The 26,736-nt window shown below is 44.4% G+C and overlaps 1 protein-coding gene across 1 annotated transcript in view; it reads right to left on the bottom strand.

The window, feature by feature from the left end:
• ADCY10 (adenylate cyclase 10) overlaps window positions 1-26,736 on the bottom strand; it is a 67,065-nt gene that overhangs the window by 24,064 nt on the left and 16,265 nt on the right. Inside the window, exons 11-25 of the mRNA XM_025196728.1 lie at window positions 24,967-25,053; window positions 23,959-24,242; window positions 21,495-21,631; window positions 16,945-17,079; window positions 15,648-15,929; window positions 12,261-12,617; window positions 10,697-10,762; window positions 9,114-9,245; window positions 8,951-9,010; window positions 8,135-8,194; window positions 7,593-7,644; window positions 6,550-6,781; window positions 4,123-4,230; window positions 1,430-1,608; window positions 106-262 (exon numbers count right to left, since the gene is read on the bottom strand). Of these exons, the coding sequence (XP_025052513.1) occupies window positions 106-262; window positions 1,430-1,608; window positions 4,123-4,230; window positions 6,550-6,781; window positions 7,593-7,644; window positions 8,135-8,194; window positions 8,951-9,010; window positions 9,114-9,245; window positions 10,697-10,762; window positions 12,261-12,617; window positions 15,648-15,929; window positions 16,945-17,079; window positions 21,495-21,631; window positions 23,959-24,242; window positions 24,967-25,053 (2,328 nt within the window). The remainder of the gene's footprint in view (window positions 1-105; window positions 263-1,429; window positions 1,609-4,122; window positions 4,231-6,549; window positions 6,782-7,592; window positions 7,645-8,134; window positions 8,195-8,950; window positions 9,011-9,113; window positions 9,246-10,696; window positions 10,763-12,260; window positions 12,618-15,647; window positions 15,930-16,944; window positions 17,080-21,494; window positions 21,632-23,958; window positions 24,243-24,966; window positions 25,054-26,736) is intronic.

Below are 26,736 nucleotides of genomic sequence, written 5' to 3'. Positions count from 1 at the left end.
GCCAATGTAAATTAGATGTCAGCTCCTCAGTCCCTTTACAAAAGAGTGTGCCCTAGCAGTTGGAAGCCAGGGCATATTAGTTATTTTCTTCTCTTTAGGACTTACCTGGTGCTCGTCCTCCGATTCCTCTGCTGAGTTCACACTCATGAGTGCTGCTAGCTGAGAAAACTTCCTGCTGGTGTTAGCAGAGTCCTGGCTGAAGATCTGCCACAATAAGGAAAGGCAGTGGTTCTGCTGATACAGACAAGCTAGTTTCTTCTCCCTGTTGCACCAGAGACATTTTTAGGCAGAGAAGGTCTTAGCAGCCCCAAAATCTAACTATTGTAGCTTATCAAAACAGAACAAAGAAAGCAGTCAGAAAGCTCATCTGGGCTATTCTACGTCCTCCTGGGTGGGGAGGCAGCCGAGAGAACGTCGGGGCAGGGGGGGGAAAAGGAGCGCAGTAGGAGGAAAGTTGAATCTTTGGAAGGCTGTATGCTAGCAGTGGTGCTAGAAGCAAAAAGGGTGATAAAGCAAAGGCTGGGGTACCAATGCATATGAGTGTAACCATGAGGAGAAGGCAGGAGACAATTCTGCCCCACAACATCCAGCTCAGAGAAGGACAACAGTGCCCTCCTTCCCACACTTCGGCTTGGCTGACAAGAGGCAGAAGAGAAGATGAGGCTGCTGTATGGACCCAGGCTACAACAGAGCAGCACTTCAGTTCCAGATAGATGTAGCCCCCTGCCAGCTAAGTACGAGCCTGCAGCTATGACCCCAGGCTGCAGCCTGCTGAGCATCTTCCTTATCTAGGCCCCAAGCCTGTAGGTTCATGTTAGCACAGCAATGAGGGCCTTAGCCAGGGCACAAAGGAGCAGCTGTAATTGAGGCAAAAGCTTCCCCCTTGTCCCCCCACTATTATCTGTTCTGGCTGTGCTACTTGGTTCCACTAGTTGTATGACTTACTTTGCAGCTGTTACAGTCAGCCCAGGATCACAAAGGCTGAGAACTACTGTCCTATATGGGTTGTACTATCATTTATCAGGACTGGGTAAGTTAAAGCATTTTTCCCATATTGGTATATGAGCGTTCCCTTTGAACGACTGGTTAGCAAGAAGAGTCAGTTATAATCTGCCTTTAAACTGTAGCAGTTTGTCTAAAAATATCCTCAATAGTCTAGCCCTGTTTTTCAAAACAATTGCCTCACTCTTGCATACTGTACCACTGAAGAGTGTAGCCATTCATAATTCTCCCTTTGTCATTGTATCTAAGCATTTGTGTTTAAAGCTTCGTTCCTGCAAAGGCTTAAGTACAATCTTACCATGAAGTATGAGAGTTGTTCAAATACTTCATGTTAAGCATATGCATAAGCATTTGCAGTATTAGGGCCTAAATAGTGTCCCAGGGTAAACTCTACCCAACCCAATTTTACTCTGATTCTGCTTCCTACCCAGTATTGCTAGGATGCGGACAAGGCTGGTTCTTCTGTTGAGATGCATGCTTTGACATTTCTGTCACGGTCTTAAAAAAGACTCCAATTGAAGTAAGTGGGAACTTCCTGCCAAGTAAACTCAAAGCCTTCTTGAACATTTTCTTTGCCAGTTTCATTTGGCCCATATTATAGCACACCTGTAGAAAGGTACAAACAATAAAACAAGGACTGTAATGCTGTCTTTCAACTGCACTAACAGAAGCTGTTGGCTGTCAGATATCATTTTCTATACCTAGCACTGGGACAAAAAAAGCAGAGACACCAAATACCGTATTTACTCAAATATAAGACAAGGTTTTTTTCCCCTCAGTCAGCATGGGGGGAAAAGCTCCTCGTCTTACATTTGCATACAAGCAAACCTCATCAAATGCATCATCTACGGCATGTGCTCATAATGGAAACAAACTATGCAGTTGATTAAATCCAGCCAACACTGAGCATGACTGTAAAACATACAACCTGTATTAGACATTTTTTTTACAAAAATATTTGTGTATATGTATGTATGTGTACATATATGTGTGTGTGTATACATGTATGTGTGTGTATGCATGTACATATACATCTACATATGCTGGGTTTTTTACTGTAGCCGTGTTGGTCTAAGGATATAGGCAGGCCAGGTTCTTTGGGTAGATGTGATATCTTTTATTAGAACAACTGAGTAGTTGGAAAAAAGTTCTTTGCAAGCTTTTGGGTGCAATCACTCTTCTTCAGGCATAGGAAGTCTCCGCTGTTAAGAGATTTCCTATGCCTGAAGAAGGGTGATTGCGCCCAAAAGCTTGCAAAGAACTTTTTTCCAAGGACTCAGTTGGTCCAATAAAAGATATCATGTTCCAGGTCGAATCAGCCAAATCAATTCCAAATCGTATCAATTGAGTAGAACTCAATCACTCCAAAAACCATATTGATTGAGCAGGCAGAACTCACTCGTTCTAAACACCATGTATGGTGCTATAACCAATGAACATACTTTGTTCCAGGTTCTCAGCCTGGAACTTCCAATATTCCCAAATCCATTAGCAGGCATCCTACACCGAGAGGCCTTGGGATTCAGATGGCCCCACTTGATCTACATTTGATCTGAGACAAAAGACCAAGAAGCATTAGTACAACTTATCTGAATAAGATACATGGTAGTGTCCATTGCATGCAGTTCCCCATAGCACTGATTCCTTTTAAAGCCATAGTGAGCCACCATACTGCATATATATTCAATGTTCTCTTCACTCCCGCAGCTGAGCTGTGCCTTTCTTTTCCATTTCCAATGGCTCCTGTTTCTTCACCATCCTTAAGCATCTGACAAACATCACTAAATAGGGCCCCAAACAGTTTACCTAGATCTCCTCTGTTACCTCCTGTCTTAGCCTGTCGCATATGATTAGTGTGACCCTGTCCTCCATGAGATGTTGCCAGACCAGGTTTCCCTTTGCCTCATATGCAAATACATTTTTGGAGGATCCCAGGACTTGTAATGACACCTGGTTCCAGTCATGAGTGGAGTGGTCTAATTAACACATGGATCCTTTGTGGGGAGTGGTTGGAGTACACAAACATACTGAGCTGTGCTGAGCTATAGGATCACGATGGCTTTAAATACTGTTGACTCTGCTGCAGCCCAGCCCAATGAGCTGTATGGTAAATGATGAGCTTTTTGGCTTTGGATTAATATCATGCATAGTTTGTACTATATATAAAGTAGGTACCAAAGTGCTGCTTAAGAGTGTGTTTATGGAGTACCTGCGCTAAAACTTGCAGCAGTTTAAAAAAAGAGGTAAAATGCATCAAACCTGGATGAATTAAGTCTCTGGGTACCGGTAGTAATTTGCCTATTTGAAGATTACTATAAGCATGCTTATTTCAAAGTCAGTGTTTTCAAATTCGTTCCTCACTTCTATATGCTCTGGGAAGGGTGTAACAGCAAGAGTGGGGATGGGCCTTCAGGGAAATGAAGTTGGGGAGGCAGAAGGCAAGGGAGCCACCTGAACCCCCATATTTATTTTCCCAGCTGTAGCAGTGGGTGGGGGACAAATTCAAGGCAAACCTCCAATAATTACATTCTATATCAGGTAAATTGTAACAAATTTATAAATGTTCCATATATAGAATCTAATTATTCAGGGGGTTGTCATATAATCAGGGTCATCTTGTATTTGAATAAATATGGTACATTTCCCTGAGCATAATATATGTTGAATGTATTATTTCCTTTATAAGAACAACTAGGAAGCTAAAGCCCCACCCTAATAACTGCAGCCATTTGGTTATTGTTCTGTATCAACTGAGTTTAAGACCATCTGGTTTTGTGCTGAAAATCACTGCTCTGCAATCAGAAGATCTAAAGCACATACATGAAATGTGATATATCCACCACCTCTTGGTAAATGTGCTGGTGGTGCTGTTGCAGGGAGAGGCAAAGGGGGAATATTAAGCTCCTGCTTCAACAGGTAGCTAATAACTTTGAGTGCCTGGCTCTGAATCAGAGCCAAGAAGCCTGAAATTGTTTTGATTGACAGGTGAAGTGGACACAGGAGTATAGACTGATGAGACCAATGAGAATCAAGGGCTAGGAATTCCAGGACACTTGCTGTCATCTTCCATGGACCACCTCAGATATACATGAAAGGATTCCTCCCTATCTGTCTCCTTACCTCGCCCTTAAGGCTGTAGAAAGTGGCTTCCTCAAATGGGCTAATTACATTCCTTCTAGGATCCAGTGACTTGATCAGGCTCTCGGCTATATTCAGATTCATAAAGGCCTAAAACAAAGCAGATCACAAAGAGAGCAAATGACTTTCTGTGAAAATCACACATCCAACCCCACCACACACTGAGGATAGACAGATTAATTCTATGGTCACCTATGGCCAGTACAGATGACTAGAGAGAGTCAGTAAGGAATCCTGTTGGTGGAGTGGTTCACTATAGGTGGAGAGAGCTCTCTGATTCCTACTTTTCACATCCCAAGCATGTTGTAAGAGAAGAAGGAAGCATTCCCAGGTCAGGTTATAAATAGAATAGGGTCACAGCAAAGCATTATACCTGATGCTTCACTGTTAGAACTGTTCCAACCATGGTGCAGTGCAGCCTAAATCAGAGAGATGCAGTGGGGGATGCCCACTCTTCCCCATCCAGGATGAGCTCAAACATAGTGGAGAATCTACCCCAGGGGACTGGGAAGCTTGCATGTGGTGGCTGCTGCCGCTATCCACCACCCCATGCTGCTGCTGCTCTCCGCATCTGGCTACGCGCCATTTCCACCCCTCCACAACTCATGTCTGGCCGCCAAGGAGTACTTCTGTTAAAAAAGGTTGATCTAGCCTATAAACCCAAAGAAAACTCCTATGCCAAATCCAGGACAGTAAAGGAACTTTCATTCTACTTGGAATAATCCAGGAGCTAGAGGAGCCACATGTAGAGTTGGGACATGGGTCCACACAATCAGTGTCAGTGTTGAGTGACTAATGGCACTGACTGTAGCCTGTCATTGTATAAATGAGCCACAATGGAAGCCTCGTTTGCACAGTTATGCCAAGAAATCTCACTGAAGAGCTGCAGCATGCCCCACTATAACAGCCCCTTTTCCCTTTCAAATTCCACTCCCACACATAGCTCTGTGGATGCTCCTGACCTAAATTAGCACCTGCTCCCTGCTACTTTAGTTGTGGGCTCCTAAATAGACCTGTTAATGTCTGACAATCCTGACTCGTCTGTCAAGATCACTCTGGAGCAGAGACTGCTCTTTAAAATATTGATTAAATGTTACATGATGAAATGTCACCAAAAGACTCCTAAAATCACATTATTTATCATTTCACAAACCTCTTAGGTATTAAGGTCGTGAGCCTTTGAGCCCTTTGTTGGCACTGGATTTATGACCCAGATACCTTGTTCTGGGTGCACTCAAAACCCTCAGACTGACCATGATCTCTCCATTCAATAATAGGCAAAATTTACTGATACACAGTGATAAAAGATAAACATAATGCAAACAATTCTATATCTACCAGTCCTAGAGCTGTCACAGAGGAAGGTGTGTCTAACCAGTATACAAGCTTTACCCTGAGATTCTTTCTTAAATGTCAGATATCAGCAGCCTGGAGGCAAGAGGCTGAGGCCCATCTTCCCCTGCATCCCTCCCTCCATCCAGTGGGATGGATGAGATGGGCTGCTGGTGTGTAGCAATGGTAGCCTCAGGTTTCCTTCTTGGAGTCCTTTTGCTGGTCTTAAATTCCTCTTTTTGCATTATTTCTCCCCTCTGATGACTCTTCATCTCTGGGTATCATTGACTAGTTTCCCTGTGTTCATCATACTGTCCACATTCTATCCTTTCAGCATATTCCTTTGTTTCATAAAGCCATCACATGCACACATCCTACTTTGGTTATTTATTACTACTATGAAACTATGAAATTGTTTTTTCCTAATTTGGTCCATCTACCAAAACCAGAAATCCCCAGGGCTCTGCAGTTTGGCACTGTGATCTGGAGGGTCCCTTATCTCTATCAGGGTACACTGTTCATGTTATGGAACACTGTAGTACACGTTTTCCCAGCCTGTGTGTCTTCTTGCCTGTGTCAGACACAGTGGGCCTTGAAGGAAACTTTACCATAAACAGGCTTTTAGAAATTAATTATGCCTTGCCATTGCCCTGGACCATTGTTCTAATCTAATGCATATCTACTTTACCTACAAGCCAGTTCCAAAAAGAAAATCTCTAAATACCATTTTCTAGTCATCACCCATGTTCCCAGGTGTTTTCTTGAGGGCAAGGGCTGCCATGCAGCATCCCCTGTGCTCGCAAAGCATTCTAACTGTCAAACACAAATCAGATGGAACTTACCCTCCCACATGCTGCATTTGTGACATTAAAATCCCACTTCACAGCAAGAGGTCTTGATAATAGAGGAAGGAGAGAAGGAAAGTTTTAGACTTGATCCCACCATTTTCAAAGTACAAAGAAATGTATGTTCCTAGATGCACGTGAGATTCTGCCAAAATGGGGAGAAGCAATAAAGAGAAAGAGATCAAGGGAGATGACAATAATTCATTTGGAAGTTGGGTTCAAGGCAGCTCACCATATAATTGTTTGAAAGGCGTAAGTATGCAGCTGCACATTCCAACAAGTAATACAAGGCTCTGTCTTCATCTCCTATTGCCATGCAGTGCCGGGCAAGGGGCATAAACACGGATGCCACAATCTGTTCACATTCACATGATGCCATGTATGTGATCTTCCCTCTACCCTGGCCAAAAAGACGAATGATCTCATCCATCCTATCCAAAAACTCCTTTTGTGCAGCTTCAGCTCTGGTCAAAGACAAGATCACAATTAACAATTAGGAGGACTTCCCTGATGCAAATATTGTCATTCTCCCAGTACAGACCAGGAACAGTATCATAGTGGCTAATGGATATAGATACTGATGACTGTTTGGCAAGATGAATAATTAGCCAATCAGAATTAGGAATCCCAAGACAAGTGGGGTACAGCAGTCTATGGGGTAATGTTTCAATATGAATATGCATAAATTAAAAGGTATTACCATAACATAGTATAAATAAAGCCTCCCAGCATAGCACTAAGTGGGGAGAGAAAACACTGGATCAGTGTCTAATTAGTCTGAGAAGCAGCAACCTGTTTCACCTACTTTGAGTCTCCCCCACAAACAGTTGTGTAAGTAACATGAATGCTAGTCCTTCTATATTGCTTTTATCTCCCTTGTACAATCATAGTTGTGTTGGGTTTTTTGGGCTTGTTAAATAAATGAGTTACCACTGAAGACTCTGTCTATCGATAGCCTCACTACTATAACAAACTAGACCAAGGATCAAACCCACTAAGACAATATCCTAAATTACATCAGTGTAGATGCTGTGTGCCTATACTTATCCCAGAATTACCTAATGGTGAGGAGATATAATATTGCCTATAGCATTCATGCTACATAAGTCATCATTTCTCTGCTCTGGATCCCAGTATAATTTATATGGATATATGAAACTGAAGTAAATTACATATATGTTGATGTGTCATGCACCTATGCCCATGATGTGCTGAATTCCAGTTATTAACTCTGATTGGCATAAATCAGTCAAATTGTAAATTACACTACACTACCTGAGATTTTCTTCTAGCAAAGTACCATCTTTCTTTAATAACCTTCCAATGTCTAGAAAGAAAAATAAAAAACAGTTAAATATATCATCATATGTCACAGAGAAAGAGCTACTTCTTACTATTTTTCTAGCATTATGTTAATGAGATGAAATTCAAATGAGGGAAGTTATACTTGATAATCCCAGAGGTTCATTGCTGAGTTAGCTTGATTTATCTACAATCAATTTACTCCTTCTGAATTAGCATCGCTTAAATGAAAGCAACCACACCGTTAAACTGCCCTCAAGATGCTTTGCCCACACTGGTGCCACTGTCACTCACATGGCACTAAGGCTTGTATGTACCATGGTAGTGCTGCATCCTGATGAGCATACTCCACCCACCCCAGTAAATCCACTGATGTACTCAGCCACATGCTCCTGGAACACGGCACTGTTGGTCCACTGCTGAGGACCCAAGTCTGTTAAGCACAAATTTATCTCTGCCGCACTGATCGTCTCCAGCTAGTCTGTTACAGCCAGGGAAGGTAAATGGAAAATTACCTTCTGCAATGTGTGGAATAATTGACCCCAATCCCCTGGAGAAAGCAGAAATATGGTGATCTGAAAGTAAGAGAGCAAAGATCATGTTTATGTAAGTGTTCAAGCAGTTTGTGCTCTATACAAGACAAAGAAGCACATTGCATTCCTGGTAAAGAATCTTTACCACCAGTGGTGGCCAGAAAACTTCCAGGAGATGGTTGTCTAGAGAAGGAGCGCACCGTCAAGGATGGAGGTCCTAAATATGGCTGTACCCTAGCCAAAATGGCCTTATCTTACACAAAAGGCTCCTTTCCAGAAACTACCCCAAAAGAGCTGATATTGGCTATCCACAGCTGGTATAGAACAGCATAGCTCTATGGCTATCTATGGGGCCATGCTCATATACACTAGTGTGGCATCTAATCCAAAGCATTTTGTGCCCAAACCCCTCCCCTCAACCCAGGTGCTGAATGAGCTCACTATGCTTCTGGCCGACTCCTTAAGAAAATGCAGCATTTGATTAGTTAGAGGGAAGGGCAGGGGAAGTATTCAGCTTTTCCCAGCTGCCCATTTTTATTTCCCCTTTTTCTTAAATTTCATTATTTTCAACCTTGAATTTTTAAAGTTAATGCATGAGCCTGAGGACCAAACCCTATCTCAGCTACCAAGAGGCAGCTCCCATTGATATCAATGGAAGCCCTATGTCCAATAAAGCTGGACTTGGACTTGTGCCTCACTAGTCTTCCTAATACAGCTCTGTTCAAGTTAGCAGCTGTTCTAAGCAAGATGCATTACAGTCAGGACCAGCTCCAGCTGGTCTATTACAGTCGAGGTTACCTTCTGTAGCATTTTGTGCAACTGACCCATGTCTCCTGGAAAAAATAGGCATATGGATATCTGAAAGTAAGAGTACAAGGAACAAGGTTATCTAAGTGTGCAGGCAGTGTATGGTTTATTTAAGACAAAGAAACACACTGCCTTCCTAGTGACGAGCTCTTACCTTCATCGAGAGGCCTGAAAATTCTAGAAGGCGAATGTCTAGAGATGGTGCGCATAACCACAGCTGCAGTGTCTAAATACGACTGCACTCCAGAAAAGATAGTATTGAGCTTATTTCGTGATTCAGGGATTTCTAAGTATACGAAGCATAAGACATTAGGCTTCTTCAAAATGAAAGGCATCCTGTGAATACTGTAGAAAGTTTTATTGTAATTTCACCTCTATCTGGGTGGAACTATTTTCAGAAGTCTTTCCTGCCCAAGTGCAAGGGGGCTGGACCTGACAATCTGTGAGGTCCCTTCCAGCCCCTAACAACTATAAAACTATGACCAGAAGTAATGTAACAACCAGTAGCATAACTAGGAGGGGGAGAAAGGGGCACCAACTTAGGAGGAGCACCAGAATTGCCCCCCACCCCCACAGAGTCCCTTCCCTGGCAGCAAGAGCAGCCCCATGGCATAGCTCTTGAAGCAGAAGCAGCCCATCAATGGACACTGCACTACTGCTGTAAGAGCAAGAGGTGGGAAGGCAAAGCATATGGTGGCAGCAGGAGCAGCACGATCAGGGACTGTTTTGGTGTTCCCAGCATGAATAAGACTCCTGTGCTCCCCGTCCCCACCCCACTCAAAGCCGTGCCTCCCCACCACCCCTGTTTTCAAAAAATGCCCTCCCGCCACCTTGCTTCTCTCCCACAACAGTTTGCCCAGGATGCAAGCTCTGCTTGTTACACCTCTGGTAACAACCCGACTGTTCATCACATTCTTGTTCCAGCAGGTCTGGGCAGGATAAAGTATGGGAGATCTATCAAGAGTTCTAATTATTAACTTAAAACAATACCATACAGTAACTCTAACCTATATGAGTCTGTCTTTCTGCCAGACTTCAGACTAACACAATTAACAACTTCTCTTTGTTAATCAAGGACATAAAGCCCAGTTCTTCTAAAGAATGTGTGCTATTTGGAAAGCTATTTAGAAAGCTATTTGGGTATTTCAACATAGTAGGCAAAATTCACCCTGGTTTAACAGCACCAAAATACCTTTACTATTATCGCTAATTATTTTGCAATTGTCTTATTATACGCTGCCTATATCTTCTTGGGTTTTTTTAAATCTGGAAACCTCTGTGATATATATAGAAATAATGTTTTCACATATGTTTTGTCAGGATATGTTTTATCAGGAATTACTAAAACTGAAACTGAATCAGAATATCTGCCGTGCTTCTATTCTTCCTGCAAGGCTTATCACAGGGTTTGGCAGAACTTGTTTTCATCCAAAACATGGACGTATCCAATTGTGTAGCACTCCCTAGCACTAGGTTAGGACATTGGTTCACTAATGACCCAGGGAAATAATAAATGTCTTCCCTTCTGAGCCTATATCATTCTCTCTTTGTCCATCTCAATATCTCAGTATTTCACCTCTCTCTCTCTTTTTTTTTCAGTCTCTTATCCCATTAATCCAATAAATCAACCACGTCTTTCATCCCCTGCTTCCTGCAGCACTCTGGGGATTTCTCTTGTAGTCTCTCCTTGTTCCCTTTAAGGTTATTGTGGGTTCTTTATCTGACTGGACATTTTACCTTCATTTAACTCTGTGTTATTTTCTTGTGAACACATCTCAGCAGGCACAACTTTTCGGTCTATACCTGCCAAATGGAAGACAGAAACAAATTGTGATATATAACAACAAAATGTGTCATGGCTCTTTATCATTTGTCTGGCGGTGGAGTCTGGAGACCAGAGTGCCATTGCACTAGATGTAAGATACGTATAATAAAAAAGTTGGCCAGCTCCAAAGAACCTACAAGGAGCAAATTCTGCATCAGAACCAAGTTCAACTGCAGGACTTATTAATTTATACTGGCTTGTTTGTTTTGAAGGGTAGATTTATTTCACCCTCCCTCCCTGCATGCCTCTCTAGGTCTTGGCTTCTGCAATGTTGTCCAGGCTAGTTCAGAACTTCTTTAATTTAACAGCTACCAAAGACATGGAGAACAAATATTAGTTTTAGTAGCTTCTCTTCTCAGCTTTCCAAGCCTCAGATGCTCTACTATTCCTTAGCCTACCTCATTCTACCTCAGCTTACCAGCCTACCTCATTCTGTTGAGCTAAATATAGTTCTTTCCTACCTCTGCTGCCTTGGCTCCATGTGTGAATCCATGAAGCATGTTCTTAATAATAAGATCAAGCCTAGCTTTAAAGGGAAAATCATGCAAGAACTGACTTCTCTAGGCAGATTTCCATCAGAGCAAGGACACACAAAAAGACATGGCAAATTCCATAGCATCAAGGAAAAATGCCAAATTCCATATACAATCCACAGGCCTCTAAATAAAATGAATAGAAATCATTGTTTCAGCTAGCAACATTTCCTCAAAACTAATGTTAAGGCTCTCTGAAGACACAAGCAAATGACTTCACAACTTTTAATGCTCATTTCATGCTTTTTTCATCCACCTAATACCTAGAAGCATAAGCATTTTTAAAGAAAAATGAGACTTTTGACTCTGGAGCATAATGTTGTGGCAAGGGGTGAATTTCCAAACAAATTCTATAGTCATGAAATCAGATTTTGGCATGGGCAGGAATCCCTTGGTAAACTGACAGCCCCACAAAGGCAGTTTCTTCCTCTGTATGCAGTCGACCTGCCTCTACAAGTCTGCATGTTTCCACGTGCTTCCACAACCTCAGTCTCCTCTCTCCCTGCACTGAACACTAGAAAGCAATGCAAGGAAATCCATGGGAAAGGCCCAAGAGCTAATGGGGTACAGAAGGATTTGAAGGAGATAGGGCTGAAGTGGGGAAGTATAGAAGAAGAACAAAGAAGTGCCCCTGTGATGGATTGTGTGATGGAATAAGGAGGAAACAGGAATACGTGAAGTGGAAGAAAAGAGGGGTGAGGGGTAGCAAAACTGTCTGATGTTTCCTGAGTCTAGAAGATGCCTCTATCCACCAGTCCCAACACCTCAGAATATGCCACAAAACAGTGAGAACTTGAGGAATGTGGTATGGAGTAATTGCCAACACAGCCCTGTTCTCTTGAATACTGCAAAACATCCCTTCTACATTTCCTGCCACATGGTATCATGGTCTCTTGGAGAGCCCAGACTCAAGACCGTTTTATAAACTAGGATGTTCAATAACCTTCAAATGAAGGAGACTCGATTTTTCCCAGAGCTATGGCAGTAACCAATGAGGCTGCTTCACTGAATGGATATTCCTCAGGTTCCTCAAAAACAAGTTCCTGGTCATCTGGTATCTCTAGCGTCATCTCAATTGCATAGCGGTGGAATGAAATGAAGTCCCCTTCGCCACAACGCTTGCATTTGTGGGCCTGCTTCTGTAGGTAAGCAGCACATTTGTGATGTAATGCTTCTTTCTGGCTCTTCAGCCAGAGCTCGTAGGCTGCTTCCTGCATCAAGGCCATGCAGAACCCCATGCCGCTGCACTGCATCACTGCCTGCTCCAGTCTGATTCTGTTAGCCACAGACATTTGGACACCTTCAAAAAAGCACAGATTTCTAAATCAGCTCCCACCTGCCAAGAGCAGAGTTCAGTCACCCAGGGTGCTATGCTTCTACTGTAGCCATAGATGAAAGTGTTTACACTCAAGGTTTAAAGCTTCACTCTTGTTGGCTTGTTAGTAGCTGTGATTGAACCCAGGACCTTTAGATTTTAAAGGCATAAACCTCAATCCCTGAGCTGATAGGCCCTTATACAACACAGGAGTAGTTTAGTGGGATACAGGTACATAACATACTTGGACAATAAATCAAAATTAAAAATATCAAGCATAATAATTTAGCTCACCATACCTCACTTTGATCTCTATTCAGCCATAAAGTATACTGGTGTTTGATGGACTAAAGAGTTTACTTAAGTGATTTAGGAACAAAGAACTGGAGGGAACATCCTGGGACATTAAGTCCAGTCCACTGATATCATAGGCAACCATGTCATGTAATTGCTTTTGTGGGCTGATCATGTTCCACATTAAAAATAGTTAGTTCTTTTTTCTCTAACACTATGAGAAAGGTGTCCCAGAACTGTACTTCTGATTGTTAGAAGCCACCACCTTATTTCCAGCCTCAATTTCTCCACAAACAATTTATGCCCATTTGTTCTTCTGCCCATATTGTCCTAAATTTAAATAGTCATTTTCCCACTCTGGCATGTTTATTTCCACATAGTGATGTCAATACAGAGATGTATCCTATCCCTGGCTTGGTTTTTTTTGCTTGCTAGGCTACACAAACCATAGCCATGCATTTTACTGAGGTCAGAATAAATTCAGTATTTATGTGGTTGTATTATAGTTATTATTTGTATTAGAATAACTTTTAGGGATTCCAACTGAGATCATGGCCCTCTGTTACTAGGCACTTAACAAACAATGTTAAAAACTATCCCTGAGCTAAGGATCTTAAAAAATATGAAAACAAGACAGACAAAGGAAGGAAAGGAGACGGGGCTGGGGGGTGCTAGAGAGCTGGGCCTGCAAAGCTGGGGTATTGGTGGGGAGCCAGGCTGGGCCTGCAAAGTGAGGGGGGGCTCTCTTCCCCCACCCAGACCTCTTGATAGCGGTAGGTAGCAGAAGCTGCTGGTTCAGCTTTGCAGTAGCCGGAGCTGGAGGGGTGGAATGAAGCCCCCTCATCTTGCAGGCCCAACTTATCTCCCCCCAGTACCCCAGCCAGGGCAGCTGAGGGGAGCCCACAAGGTGAGGGGGCTCTATTCCACCCTGCCCCCCCACTCCAGCGCTGGCCAGGAAAAGCCCAGCTGGCAGCTCCATGCTTTTCCCTCCCCCTCTGACAGCCCCGGAGTTGGGGGGTGGGGGGCCAGGGAGGGGCAGGGCTGGAGAGAGGGGCAGTTTGGCAGCTTCTGAGGAGGCTGCTAAAGCACCCCTGCCTGCTGGTAGGGCTACGCGAAATGTTGCCCAGCATTTTGCTTCAAAGCTGTTTTGATGCGTTTCGAGCTTGAAACACTGAAATCGAAATGAAACAAAAGCCTTCTAAACAGCTTCAAAAGGAAACAAGGGAACTCAAAACATTTTGAGTTTCAAAGCCAGGCTTACTGGCTTCAGCGCCGGTCCTAGCCAGCAGCACCCGCCTCTTCTCATCCGACAGGCAGATTTGGGATTCCCCGCGCCCCCAGGAGGGTTGCAGGAGCTGTGTCGGAGTCCTCCTGGGGGTGTGGGCCCCCAATCCGCCTGCCAGATGACAGACCAGCGCTGGCTGCAGCCCACACCCAGCACCAGGAAGATCGGTGCTGCTGCTGGCCCCAGGCAGCAGCACATGCTCTTGTCCCCAGGCAGCAGATCGGGGTCATGCACCCCCAGGAGGACTCAGGCACAGCCCTCCCAGGGGTGCCACCAGGCCCCCGACTTGCCTGCTGGCTGACAGGAGCCAGGTCCTGCTGCCTGGGACCAGCGGGTCCGGGGCATATCAGCTGGTGTGGGGACCCACTGCCCCGATCCCGGGGCAGGGGAGGGTGCCTGCACCAGATGATCTGCCCTAGAACCCCACCTGGAGTCGGCTCTGGTACAGGGGACCAGCAGCAGCAGCAACGATCTTCCTGGTGCTGGTCCCAGGTGACAGCATCCAGCTTCTCTCATCTGGCAGGCAGATCAGGGGCTCACACCCCTGGGAGGACTCCGGCACAGCCCCAGCAGCCCTCCCAGGGGTGCAGGCAAGCCCCTGATCTGCCTGCCTGCTGTGTTTTACATTTCCCCACAATAACCTATGGGCAAAACATTGAAACAGCATCAAAACAGCAAAACAGTTTTGAGAAAACTGAAAAGTGCTTTCGAAATGAAACAAAACTCGAAATAAAACACTGTTCTGTCAAATTGTTGAAACGGAAGTCGAATCGGAACAATGCTGTTTCACACAGCTCTACCTGCTGACCAGGGCTGGTGCAGGCAGGCTCAATCCCCCACAACTCATCAGGCAAACATCTGTTGGGTTGGGGGTGGAGACAGGGACTCAACTCATGGTGCTTTGTATAAAATGCCATGAGTTAGAGTGCAGCTCCTTAGTGTCTCTAGGCACCCAAAGAGACTTGCCTAAGGTCACGCTTTCTGCCTCAGTTGTATAGGAGTTGAGTTTTCTGAGGTTAGTGTATTGACAATATCATTTGTAATGCTGCAATAAAATAAGGTTTGTTTAAAATATTCTTGGGATTTTGTTTTATATTTTATATTTTAAAAGGGAAAAGAGTCAATAGTTATACTGAAATGAATGTCCCTTGTGACTTTATTGTGCAGTGTGATCTGAGATTTGGTTGCGTCAGCTGTGATCATAGAATAGGGTCCACTGATGGTGCATTTGTAAACAGCAAGTACAAAACCTACAGGCAAAAATATTTGATGATCTTTACAATCTACCCATCCTAGGCACTAGCCTGCATGTTAGCAGGAAGGATTCACACAGCACTAGGAACAGTCCCCTAAGGACACAACCCAGAAACAAGTGAGATTTCAGAACTCTTTTGATAGCCGCTCAGCATCTTTGCTCCCTTACTAGCTCCACTTACCTGTTTCTTTCCCTGTTAAATTCATTTTCCTTACAGGATCATAAATATCTAATGAGGATAAATCATGTTCCACTGCAATCTGGAATTCCCTTCCTTGATGGAAACACTTGAAGATGTTGGCCTCAACCAAGGCTGCCAGGGTCTGGATCATCTTATTCTTAGTCCATTCTGGGAGGATGTGGAACAGCAGCTCCGTAGTGAAATTTTGCCCAATGACTGCTGCACACTTCACAACCATCTGCTCCGAAGGACTCATGTTGTCTATCTCAGCCAGTGCAATTCCTGCAAAAGAAAGTCACCCATTTCCATTTTGCTTGCTCCTGTGAGACAATGATTATGGTGGTGAGGGCATGGAAATCCTGACTGGATCCTTGTCCTCTTTATTCTTGACAACTAAACAGAGCTGTGAAAGCCCACTCTTCAATTGTCAATTGTGGAAGCTGCCTTCATTGGTTATAAGGAAACCATCCTTTTTACTTTTTTCCTGCCCATGATCCAGAACCCACTATAAATGGTCAGTCAATTGATTTGACTGCAGGTTTATTAAGCAGACCATGTTATATTAATGCATGTAATTCTTTGTTCTTCATGAGTCTAAAAAGCAGCTTCCCAGAGTAGTGGCACAATTCTGTGGCTCCAAAGTACCCTCAATCAGTGAGATCAGTGTGAGAAAAAAATGTCTTGACTAAACACTTGAAACAAATTAAGCCAATCAAAAATAGTTTTGAATTCAAGTATTGAATTTGGTGGATGGTCTGGACAAAAAAAAATGTTGGAAAAATTCATAAGACTTGAAAAATTGTGTTTCAAGATGTATAAATATCTTGATTCAATATTTGAGGCCAAATTAGTTGCAGTTTCTTTTTTTTTTTTAATTAGAAGTAAAACAATAAAGGTTTATTTAACCTCAAAGTGTGTGCGTGTGCACGTACGTGTGCATTTCAACAAGAAAGGCAAAACATTTAACTATCTGGTCAACCCAAAGCAGAATTTTGCTCTACATCAAACTGGAAAATTAATTCCCTGCACAGTTTATATGGATTATTGGATTGGAGCCATGGAGTGATATCCAGAATACACAGGATTTTGCAGGGCTGGATCTCAAGATCCAAATTTATTCCCTGACAGGAAAGGTCAGTCTGTCTTTAAAACTCAAAATCACCCTTCTCTGCAGTGTTTCATACCTGCACTGTCTGCAGCTTTCAGGTTTCCATGCTTTCTAAGCTGCTATCCTTGAGGGGGCAGGGAGGAGCATTATACAGCCCCCAAATCAAAGAAGCCAGGCTCAGACCCTCACCTTTTAATGAAGGGGGAAGTGTTATATTCTGCAACTTCACATTCTGACAGATGGTACAAATGTATAACTCTTTCTCTGCGCTCTCTAAACTGATGGATGATGATGTTTTGAAGGTCATGCCTTTGACTGGATTGGCTGCATGGAGAGAAAAACAGAAAAAGCAAGACTGGGCAAGATCTGCAAGGAGTGTACAGCCATTTTATTATACCTGTTGCCTGGAATAAATGCTATAAGTAAGAATGCAAGATGTTTCTTAGTGCAACCCCTTGTTTCCACTGTTTTCCAAGTCATTTGATTGTTTGGCCCAAGCTTTCCATGTTTGGTCCTTGCTCACGGGTAGTTTCCAAAAGTCACAGACTAGATCAAGCATGTAGTCCATCTCATTTCATATTCTATCCTCACAAAATGCTTCCAAGGAAAGAGCGAACACTCCTTTATGGAAAATGGACAATAGGCCTGTGGAGGGAGTCTCATCTTGAATTCCAAGCAGTGAACACTGGGTTCATGTCCTGAAGGAGGACAGAAAGAGAACCCGAAGAGGTTCTGTCCTTTATGTCAGGGGTTGGCAGGCTATGGCCCATGGGTCAGATCCAGACTGCAGAGCCATTGGATCTGGCATGTGAACCTAGGTGGCTTTGGCAACATTCAGTGACAACGGGCTTCAGTGGTGTTTATTTGCTGAGTGGCAAAGGGAAGCAGTGGCAATGGCAGTGGCAGGGTCATTACAGCCATGGGAGGATCTAGAATTTTGAAAAGGGGAGGTGCAGATGAAGAGGTGCATCATCACATATAAAACAACACATACTTTTTCTCCAATTAAAAATATACTAGAAGCTTTATTAATATACTAGGGGCCTATGGCTGCACTACTCAATTTAAGATTGAAGCAAAAAACAATTGGAATCATTTAAAAATGATTTGCACAGCTGTGAAATACAAGTTTTATTACTAGGTGCAGGTAACAGACAGCAGAATTTCAGAACAAAGTGTAGCTTGACTAGTGGAATATCAAGGCCATTAAAAAGTAGAGAGGGTCATTAACACCTGTGGAATGAAGAATTTAGAAGGGATCAGGTAGATTACAGTGAGCCATGAAGTTAAATGACTTTATCAGTACTTCCTAACTAGAAATGTTGCTACCACTGCCAGGAAATTGGTTTTAAACTTTGGGTGAGCAGGAATCTAAGGGGAAGAGGATGAAAGTGAACCCCCCTGGATCTGCTTCTGTTTCCAGCCCACCCACACAAAAAGTGAATGAATATTGCTCTATATTTTTATAGCTAGTGTAACTGCAGATGCTATTATAAATATCTAGCTCTTTGAAAGACTTTTTTTCTCAGCAATATGTCAAACCCACAGATTAATGATGTGATGTATAGAGAAATGTTTCCTTTAATGTTTTAAACCTGGATGTTACTGATAGTAGGAAATCAATTGATTAACAGCCAGTTAACCAATTGAGCCCTATCTGCCAAATGCAACCTTTTGCCATTCAGTGACAAACAAAAATATTCAGATAATCCAAAACTAACAAAGTTAGTATATAACAAAACAGTATAAACCAAAAAGAAAAAAATATAAGAATACAAAGTAATAATTTTCTTACCAAGTTTCCTTCCTCTACCTTCTCTCCAAGGTGGAAAGCAATCCTGCTGATTTTACACCTCTATTCCCAATGTGAGCTTTTGGAGTCTAACTTAAATAGTCTAGGGAGTAAGGGTGGAACGCTCAAGGAATCTCTCTCCTGAAGACCCCACAGAACCAGACAAAGCCAGTTCTTCAGTTAAACAAGGCTGAACATCCTAGGAAAATCCAACTCCTAGGACATTTGCCTCTTCATTTGGACAACTAATTGGTACTAGCCCATAAATTGCTCATCTAACACACTTATGTGTTCCCCACTAGCTAAATTAAAGCTCATTAACACATTGGCTTTTTTTAGCAACTGTCAGAGACGTCTAGGAAAACAACCCTTGGCATAAGCATGCAATCAAATTGCATAATTCAATAACCATCAACGATATACTTAACTGAGCCTACAGTATGCAATTTATGTACAATCTTGTCCGTAATGTATGTAAGCAACTTGTATGTCAACAGTTGTTTTTGCATGTCATTGAGTCCCAGGTTTTATTATTATGAGAAGCTGTAACAATGCATTAAAAAAGGCATAACACAGAGCTGGCGCCTATTATTAAGGTTGTTACCACATAGCATTATAACCCTCCTTTTCAGTGGTTTATAACACAATCCTAGTTTTGTTAGGATTTAAGCTTTGAGGTTGTCATTTTCCAGGTTTGGCTTTTGCTTTACACTGGGTACTTTTGAACCATTTGGTTTAAAATGGTACAGGTGTTTTGTCAATGGATTTTTCCCATTGTAAACCAAACAAAATACATGCTCCCATCTCTTTAGAACAGCTTTAGCAGCTCAAGAATTTGAAGTAGAAAAGGAAATTTGAACAGGGAAATTCACCTGAAGTCAAACAACTGTTTTTCAGTGAATCAATGAAAATCCACCTACATTTGTTGAAGTCATAGCAAAAAATAAACAGATTGTCTTGTTCATCTATGCAGTAGGATTTATTCCATGGGTAGTCACTTTCTTTCCTAACCACAGGATCTCCAAGTTCAGTTTCTGGCTATATTACACTGTTTCCAGGCTCATGTAAGCATCTGGTAATTTATTTTCCAAATCAACTGCACAGAAGTAACAGAAATGAGTTCCTCTTCCTGTTAGTATTTCTCAAACTATTCCTTGGCTGACAGAAAAAAAAAAACTAGGCTGGGAAATGAGAAAAAATGAGGTTTCTCCCCATTGTTTAGTATTAATCCTGATCAAGGCCTGAAACCCTTACCCTAGAAGGAGGCATATCCCCCCATCATCTAATGGGAAAAAACTAAAGACAAGAGAGGCTGCACAAGGTCGTTTCCAGTACAGCAGAGAATAAGAGCCAAGTCATGTGGAGGGAGGTGAGAGGAAAACAGAGCACTGTGGGATTCTGGAGGATTTATACATGCCCTGTCCCTGTGCACACATAACAAGAAGTTAACTGTTCAAAAATAATAGCTCATTCCAAGAGGTTCTATTTTGGAGCACTTCAGCCAGTTTTGGAACATTTCAAAGGGCATGTACATTTGTATAACTGGCCCTTTGAAGTGTTTCAAAGGCATTTGAAACATTTCACTTCTTACTTGTGTCCATACCCCGCCATAACCAGGGACAGAAGACAGGACACCTGATAGCATTCTACTGCTGCCAGAAAGCTGTTGCACATCATGGATTTTTCAGTATCCATTTCCCCTGCTTACACTTGTAACCCGGGCAGTACTCCAAAAGGTAACCCCTCTCCAATTGAAGGGATCAAAGCAGGCGCACAAGCACTGTGGGAGGTGTAGGGACTCTCCTCCCCCTATAGAGCAGAGCCAGACCACCACTGGGGACTTAACCACACTTACAATCATTAATAAAAGACAGGGTTAACAAAATATAAAACACAAACAGCAGAGCAAACAATACTGGTTGGGGAAATATAAAAAGGCACAAAATACAGAACGTTAAAGAAATATAGGGCCTAGGTACCTGGAGGAGGAGAAAGGGGGAAATCACAATGGCCCCTTTCCACTGCAAGAGGAATTTCTCCTTGTTAACTTGCTCACCCCAAGTCACCAAAGTTGGGACTTAAACTTAGATCTCCCATGTGGTAGGGAGGAACCCTGCCACCCAGCCACCAGTGCTAGTATGGCTCTAAGCTGCTAGGGGTCTTGACCTTTCTGGAGCCCCGGCCTCACGTCGAGCTGCCTGGTCTCTGATTAGAGAAGCTGGAAGCCAAGCTGGGAACCTCTCACATCGCTGCTCAGATCCTTGCTGAAGCAGGAAGCCTCTTCTGCTGGCCACAGCCTCTCGTAGGGGATCCTGGAGCCCAGTGGGGAGCCTCTCCTGCCGGCCACACACCGTGCTGCTGAGGGTCCAACTGCTGCCTGCTGGTCCTGCTGCTTCAGGCTCTTCTAGGGCAACTGCTTCCGCCCCGCTGGCTCAGCTCTTGCCAGCTCTTTGAAGCTCCTTCCTCGTGGTCCCTCACTGGTCTCCCCCAAGTCAGCCATGCTGCCCCTTTTATCCCCCTCCAGGTGACCCAAGGGGCCAATCAGGGGACATGAGGGGTGAATCTCTGGGGCCTGATTGGTGAGGAAAGGGAATCCCAAGTCCTCCAATCATCTTTTACCCCTTCAAAACCCCTGGGCTAGGTCACAGCCAGCTAGCCCATCACACACTGATGCCCTTCCCCTTGCCCCCCGCCCCCACCTCCATCTCTCTCTCTCTCTCCTTTCTAGCCAACTCAGTTCTCCTTCCTTTTTACATTATCCCTCAATAGGTCTCCTCCTTTTCCCAAGCACCCTCATTTGGTTTCCTGCTTTCCCTGAACCCCACCGATCAGTGGTTAACAAATGTCCAAAGAAGAGGTAAGAAATACTATGGAGGATGAGTTATTCTCTTGAGTACAGTATAAAATGGTTCACAGCATGTGAAAAAGTAAATGAAGAGGAGCTTACTAAAAAGTCTCTCCCACTCATCCTCTATTTCTTCCTCTTCATCCAGCACGTGGAACATGAGGGCATTGTGTAAATAGAGGTTCCGTAGCAGCTCTTCACAATAATATGGGATTCCATGGCTCCTTTGTATCAAGAACCTAAAGAGCGGTGAAACGGTCCTTTACTGATCCAGTACAATAAAGGAATGAAACACATTTCAGGTGATAGAAGCCACTTTGAAAATGTTGCTCCAAGTGTGCACCTTTTGGATTAAACCTCCATTGCAAGGTTGTCTACTATTGCAGGGTATTGAACTTGGTGACCCAGGCAGTCCACTCCCCTCATGTTCCTAGGAAATCTAAGCAGTCCTGAAGATACAGAATGTTTCCTAGACTAAATAAGCAGCAGAATTAGGGCAGGGAATTAGCCTCTTAGGAAAACAACTTCATATTAATGAGATAATGAGTTTAAATACAATGAGCCATATCTTTTGCTGGTGTAAAGTCAATGGAAACAGGCCAGCCTATATCACCTTATGATTTGGGTCCTATTTTTTTAAGTGTATAAACCTATGTATCATTAAAAATTTTTGCACTTCAGCTTACCACAAATGAAAGCACTGATGGCATTTGTACACATGCTTGCGCCACAGTGCTGGGCGCTTTTAAAAGTGCCCAGCGCTGTGGCGCGTGCATTTGTATAAAAGGCGAAATGCACATCAGCACTAAGAAAATGGCAGCAGCACATTTTTTAAATAAAACATGTCAAAAGTGTTTTAGTTCAAAAGCACACAGCTGCCATTTTCTCAGTGCTAACACGCATTTCGTCATTTGTAGAAATGCATGCAACCAACGCTAGACATGTCAGATTGTGTGCAGAACAGACTTGATTAATCGAGTCTGCTCCAACATGCTGGAGATCCAGCACATTGGAACAGACAAATGTATGTGTATAAATGTCCTGAAAGCTTAGATCAGCTCTACTACCTCATCACTCAGTGAATACTACATTTGGCCCCACAAAGTTCTAAGCCTTCATTACTCTCCTCTAAGATTTTCCTTCAGATGCCTGTCTTCCTTCTCCCATTGTACTGCCCTATTGGCAGGAAAACATTTCCCAATAAATTGCATCTAGTCCAGGGATGGGCAAAATGGCAGATCCAGCTGGCACCCAGACTCCATTTCCCAGTAGCCCCTGCCCAAGTCGCTGCAGTCAGTTTCCTTGGAAACCCCAGGAACAGCATGGCCATGACAGCATGGGGCCAGAATGTCCAGGGAGACTGGCCCCAGCAGCCCTGGCAGAACATGTGGCTGGACAAGGAGCTGCTGCGGGGATGGGGCCAGGGCTAGGATCTTGCAGAAATGACAGCATGGTCCAGAGCCGGAGCAGAGCTGGGATCTGCTGCCTGCATGCCCTGCCAGGGCACAGCTATGATTCATTGCCTGCATGCTGCCCCTGCCCAAGGTATGTGGGCAGCAGATCACAGCTCTGCCCTAGCTCCAGACCACACTGTCACTGCTGCAAGACCCCCGCTGCAAAGCAGCTCCCCAGCTCAGCCACATGCTCTGCCAGCACTGCTAGGGCCGGTCTCCATGGAAACCCTGGCCCCACACTGTCACAGCCCCACCACTCCTGGGGTCTGCATGGAAACCAACCACAGCAATGCCGACAAGGCTTCTGGGAAATGGAGTCTGCTGCAGACCCAATCGGGACCATGGGCCAGACTTTGTCTGCCCCAATCTAGTCCCTACCTTGTCTTCTTTCAGATCTATTTCTAAAGCTCCCTCTGCCACTACATCCACAAAACAAGATTCTCAAATTCAAAAGGTACTTGAGTTTGTGTTCACTTGTATGTTGTTGAAAGTCAAGATCATGTAGCATGAGAAAGACCCTAGGTACGTCGGACTTCTCCCAGCTGTCTTATCACCAATTCCTTCCCACGAGGGACAAATGGCTGTTAGGATTAAGGAGCTTTGGGAGCAAGGAGTACACTTCTCCTTACAACTCAATATCATCCCTGTAAGTCACAAATAACTGTGCCTTTCTGTTTATTTTCATAAGTATTGCAGAACAGTAGTTGAAAATCTAAGATTCCTCTTCCTCATCTGCCCTTTGAAGCTGCCCCATTCTGTGCTCCTCCTCAGCAAACTGTTCTAGCATTTCCCAGAGCAACACGGACTTCCACCTAGCAAACATGTTGTCATGTACTTTGAAGCCAGAACCATACAAGGCAGTGACAAGACAATTTCTCACTGTCTTGGCTTTTCCCTGGCGGAAGCAGCATACACAAGTATAGTTAGTACCAAAGATGTACTCTGGGGTGCTATGCTGTTTGACTGTCCTGACCCAGCTCTCCTGGGTCCTACAGACACAGACACTTTATCAAGAGCACTGGGGTTCCTCGTCTACGGCCCTGCACCCATTTGTTTTGCTAAGGCAATGTGGCTTACTACTGAGATCACAGAGCAAGTATTTTGTTACTTACGTTTCTAATTCCCTAGGGATACTAACTACTCCAAGGTCCTGGCAAGCTTTCTGCAGGATCACAGAAGGCTTCAGCTCCCTCAGCTGAACATAAGTGGTTTGGGGGCTCTTTATGATGTTTACTGCAGAGGGGCAAGGCTGCCGTGCTCTGTAGTGGAAAGGTGATAATGCCATGATCATAAAGATTGGGACCTTGGAGAGCAAGTTTTCCAAATATTCCCAGGAGGCAGAGTCAATGAACTGGGCTTCGTCAATGACAAAAATGAGAAGGTCTTTCTTTACTGCCTGAAAAAGAAAAACAAAGAATCCCCAAATAAGGTGTTGCTTCAATGCTGAGGAGTTTGTATTCAGACCTAGACTGGGATGTAAGGCTGTCATAAAGACCACCCCAACTCTTGTGACTGCTACTTCAACTATGGGGTGGAAGAGCAGCTGTAACACCCTTTTGTTGATTAGATCAAGTACTGGGATCTGCATAACAGTGAATCTATGGTCCCTCCTTTGTTCTACTCCTAAACCACCCTCATAGTGAAGGTTTCATAGTGTTCACCTCACTGCAGCCATATAGCCCACTGGCCCTTCCCCACTCATGCAGCCCCATATGTGAGGCTTAAGTTGGTAACATACCTCCCCTAATTATACTTTATTTGCTACTTTGGGGGTGTGGGTTGTATGGGAGAGAGAGGAGAACCAAGCTCTCAGGCAAAGGCTAGAGCCAATTTAACAGAATATCCATGCAGTAAACTATGTTGGAAAAGAGGTCAAGTAACACTCTACGAGAAGAGATCTGTCCAGCTCCAGAGAACATGGCCTCTAATTTTATATATGCTTGAGTGAAGATTTATAATGGGAATTAGAGTAGGGGCCATAAGGAGGGAATGCTTAAATAAAGGGTACCAGGTACAACCATATTTCTAGCCTGCTGACACACTGTTCACTAGCAATCTAAAATTCCTAATGCAGAGTCAGGATGTTACTTTGCTGTTTCATGATGGAGCAGATTACTCACTCTCTGTAGTATTTCCATAAGAAATTTTTCCATTTTTATTTTTCTTTCTTCACTGTCCATTTTAGAAACCTCCTCGGAGATGGGAAACTAGTCAGAACATCAGAACAGTTAGTTACAGACATGGTATTTCTGCCAATCATATATACATTCAGCAGAAGAGGCTTGAGGGAAAAGTCCCTCAGCTTATGGAGGTCCAAGTGTTATTCCCAGTGTCTACCCTTTTACACAGGAACTACACAGTATAGAGTATGAGGAGCTGTGGGTTCCACCATCAGTCTAAAACCAACACAGCTGAACAGTGAAGCTACCAATAGTCCTGCTCTCAACTGGGGGATTATAATAGGAAGCCAAAGGCTACTGTTACTAAAGAAGAGATTTTTTAACTGAAGGAAAATTTTTCATCTCCCAAATCAAATCAGCCAAATCAATTCCAAATCTGTGTGAATCATCCAAGAACCATATGTGGCCCTGCTAACAGCAAGTACCCTCCACACCAGCCTGGGACTTCAGATACTTCCAAATCCTTTGGCAGGCATCCTATGTGCAGGCCCAAGCCCAGAGACTTGGGGCTCAGAGGCCTCCGAGTTTCACTTGCCTTCGACTGTATGGCTGCAGGAGCAAGCTAGGGAGAAGTCTCCCATTTCCATAAAGTCTGGGTGTAGCTGAGATCCTCCCACTAGAAGCTGGATTGGGAAGCTAACTATGAGGCTCTCGTAGGGAGTCTCGTCCACAAGCAGACAAAGGTACAACCCTCCACTACACAGTGCCATTTTAATTGCATTACCTCGGTCAGGGTATTTCTCCTGTCAGGTAAGTAAAGAGGAGATTGCCAGCAGCAAAGTCCAGCAACAGCCAGGGAGCAGGGAAAGCCAAATGTTAGAATTAGCTAAATCAGGGGTGGGCAAAATACGGTCTGTGGGCCACATCCAGCCCACAAGGCCATTTTATCTGGCCTGCGGGGCCCCTAAAAAAATTTAGAAAATTAAAATTTATCTGTCCTTGGTGCCTGTCAAAGATGATAGGAACCAAGGGCAGTAGGAGCAAGGGGAAGCCCTGGATGGCTTCTTCAACAGCAGGGCCTGCCTGGCCCCGGCCCTACCCCCGCGGCCGGAAGCCCCAGGATGGGCTTCTGGCCTGGGACAATGTGGCTGCCCCGGTGCAGGAAGCTCAGGTAAGTGGGCAGGAGATGAGCTGCTGCAGAGCACGGGGAAAAGTGGCCCCTCCCCCGCCCCATATCCAGAGCTCCCTGCTGCAGCCACTCGCAGCCCGCAACATCAGCTGCAGCCCACCCACTTGCCATGCCAGGCAGTTTGCTGCTGCTGCCCAGCGTGTGAACTCCAGGTGGGCAACAGCAGCCAACGCTGCCTGACGTGGTACGTGGAGGGGCCACAGCTGCTGCTGCCACGGCACAGCCCCAATGGGCAAGCCCAGAGTTGGCATGGGGCCCAGGCTGGCAGCGGGGCGGCTTACAAGCTGGTGCTGAGTGCAGGGAAAAAGTGGCCCCTAGCAGAGAGCGCCGGCCACAGGGCAGGCGAGGGGCCGCCTTTCCTCCGTGCTCAGCACCAGCTCCTTCTCTGCCAGCAAACAGGGGGTCAGGGCTGTGTGCTGCCCCCCGCCTGTACCGCAGGGCTGGGGGGCACTGGGAGCAAGCAGGTGTGGGAGCACAGAGCCCACACCTGTGTCCCAGGGCCAGTGCCAGCAGGGCCCAGAGCAGGGCGGCAGGGGTACAGGGTCCCGGCTGGCCGGGGCGCTGTGGGGGTCGGGCCGCTC

This window comes from Alligator sinensis, unplaced genomic scaffold (genome assembly GCF_000455745.1).
Source record: "Alligator sinensis unplaced genomic scaffold, ASM45574v1 scaffold31_1, whole genome shotgun sequence".
Taxonomy (NCBI): Eukaryota; Metazoa; Chordata; order Crocodylia; family Alligatoridae; genus Alligator; species Alligator sinensis.
This window is presented reverse-complemented; position numbering and strand designations above follow the sequence as displayed.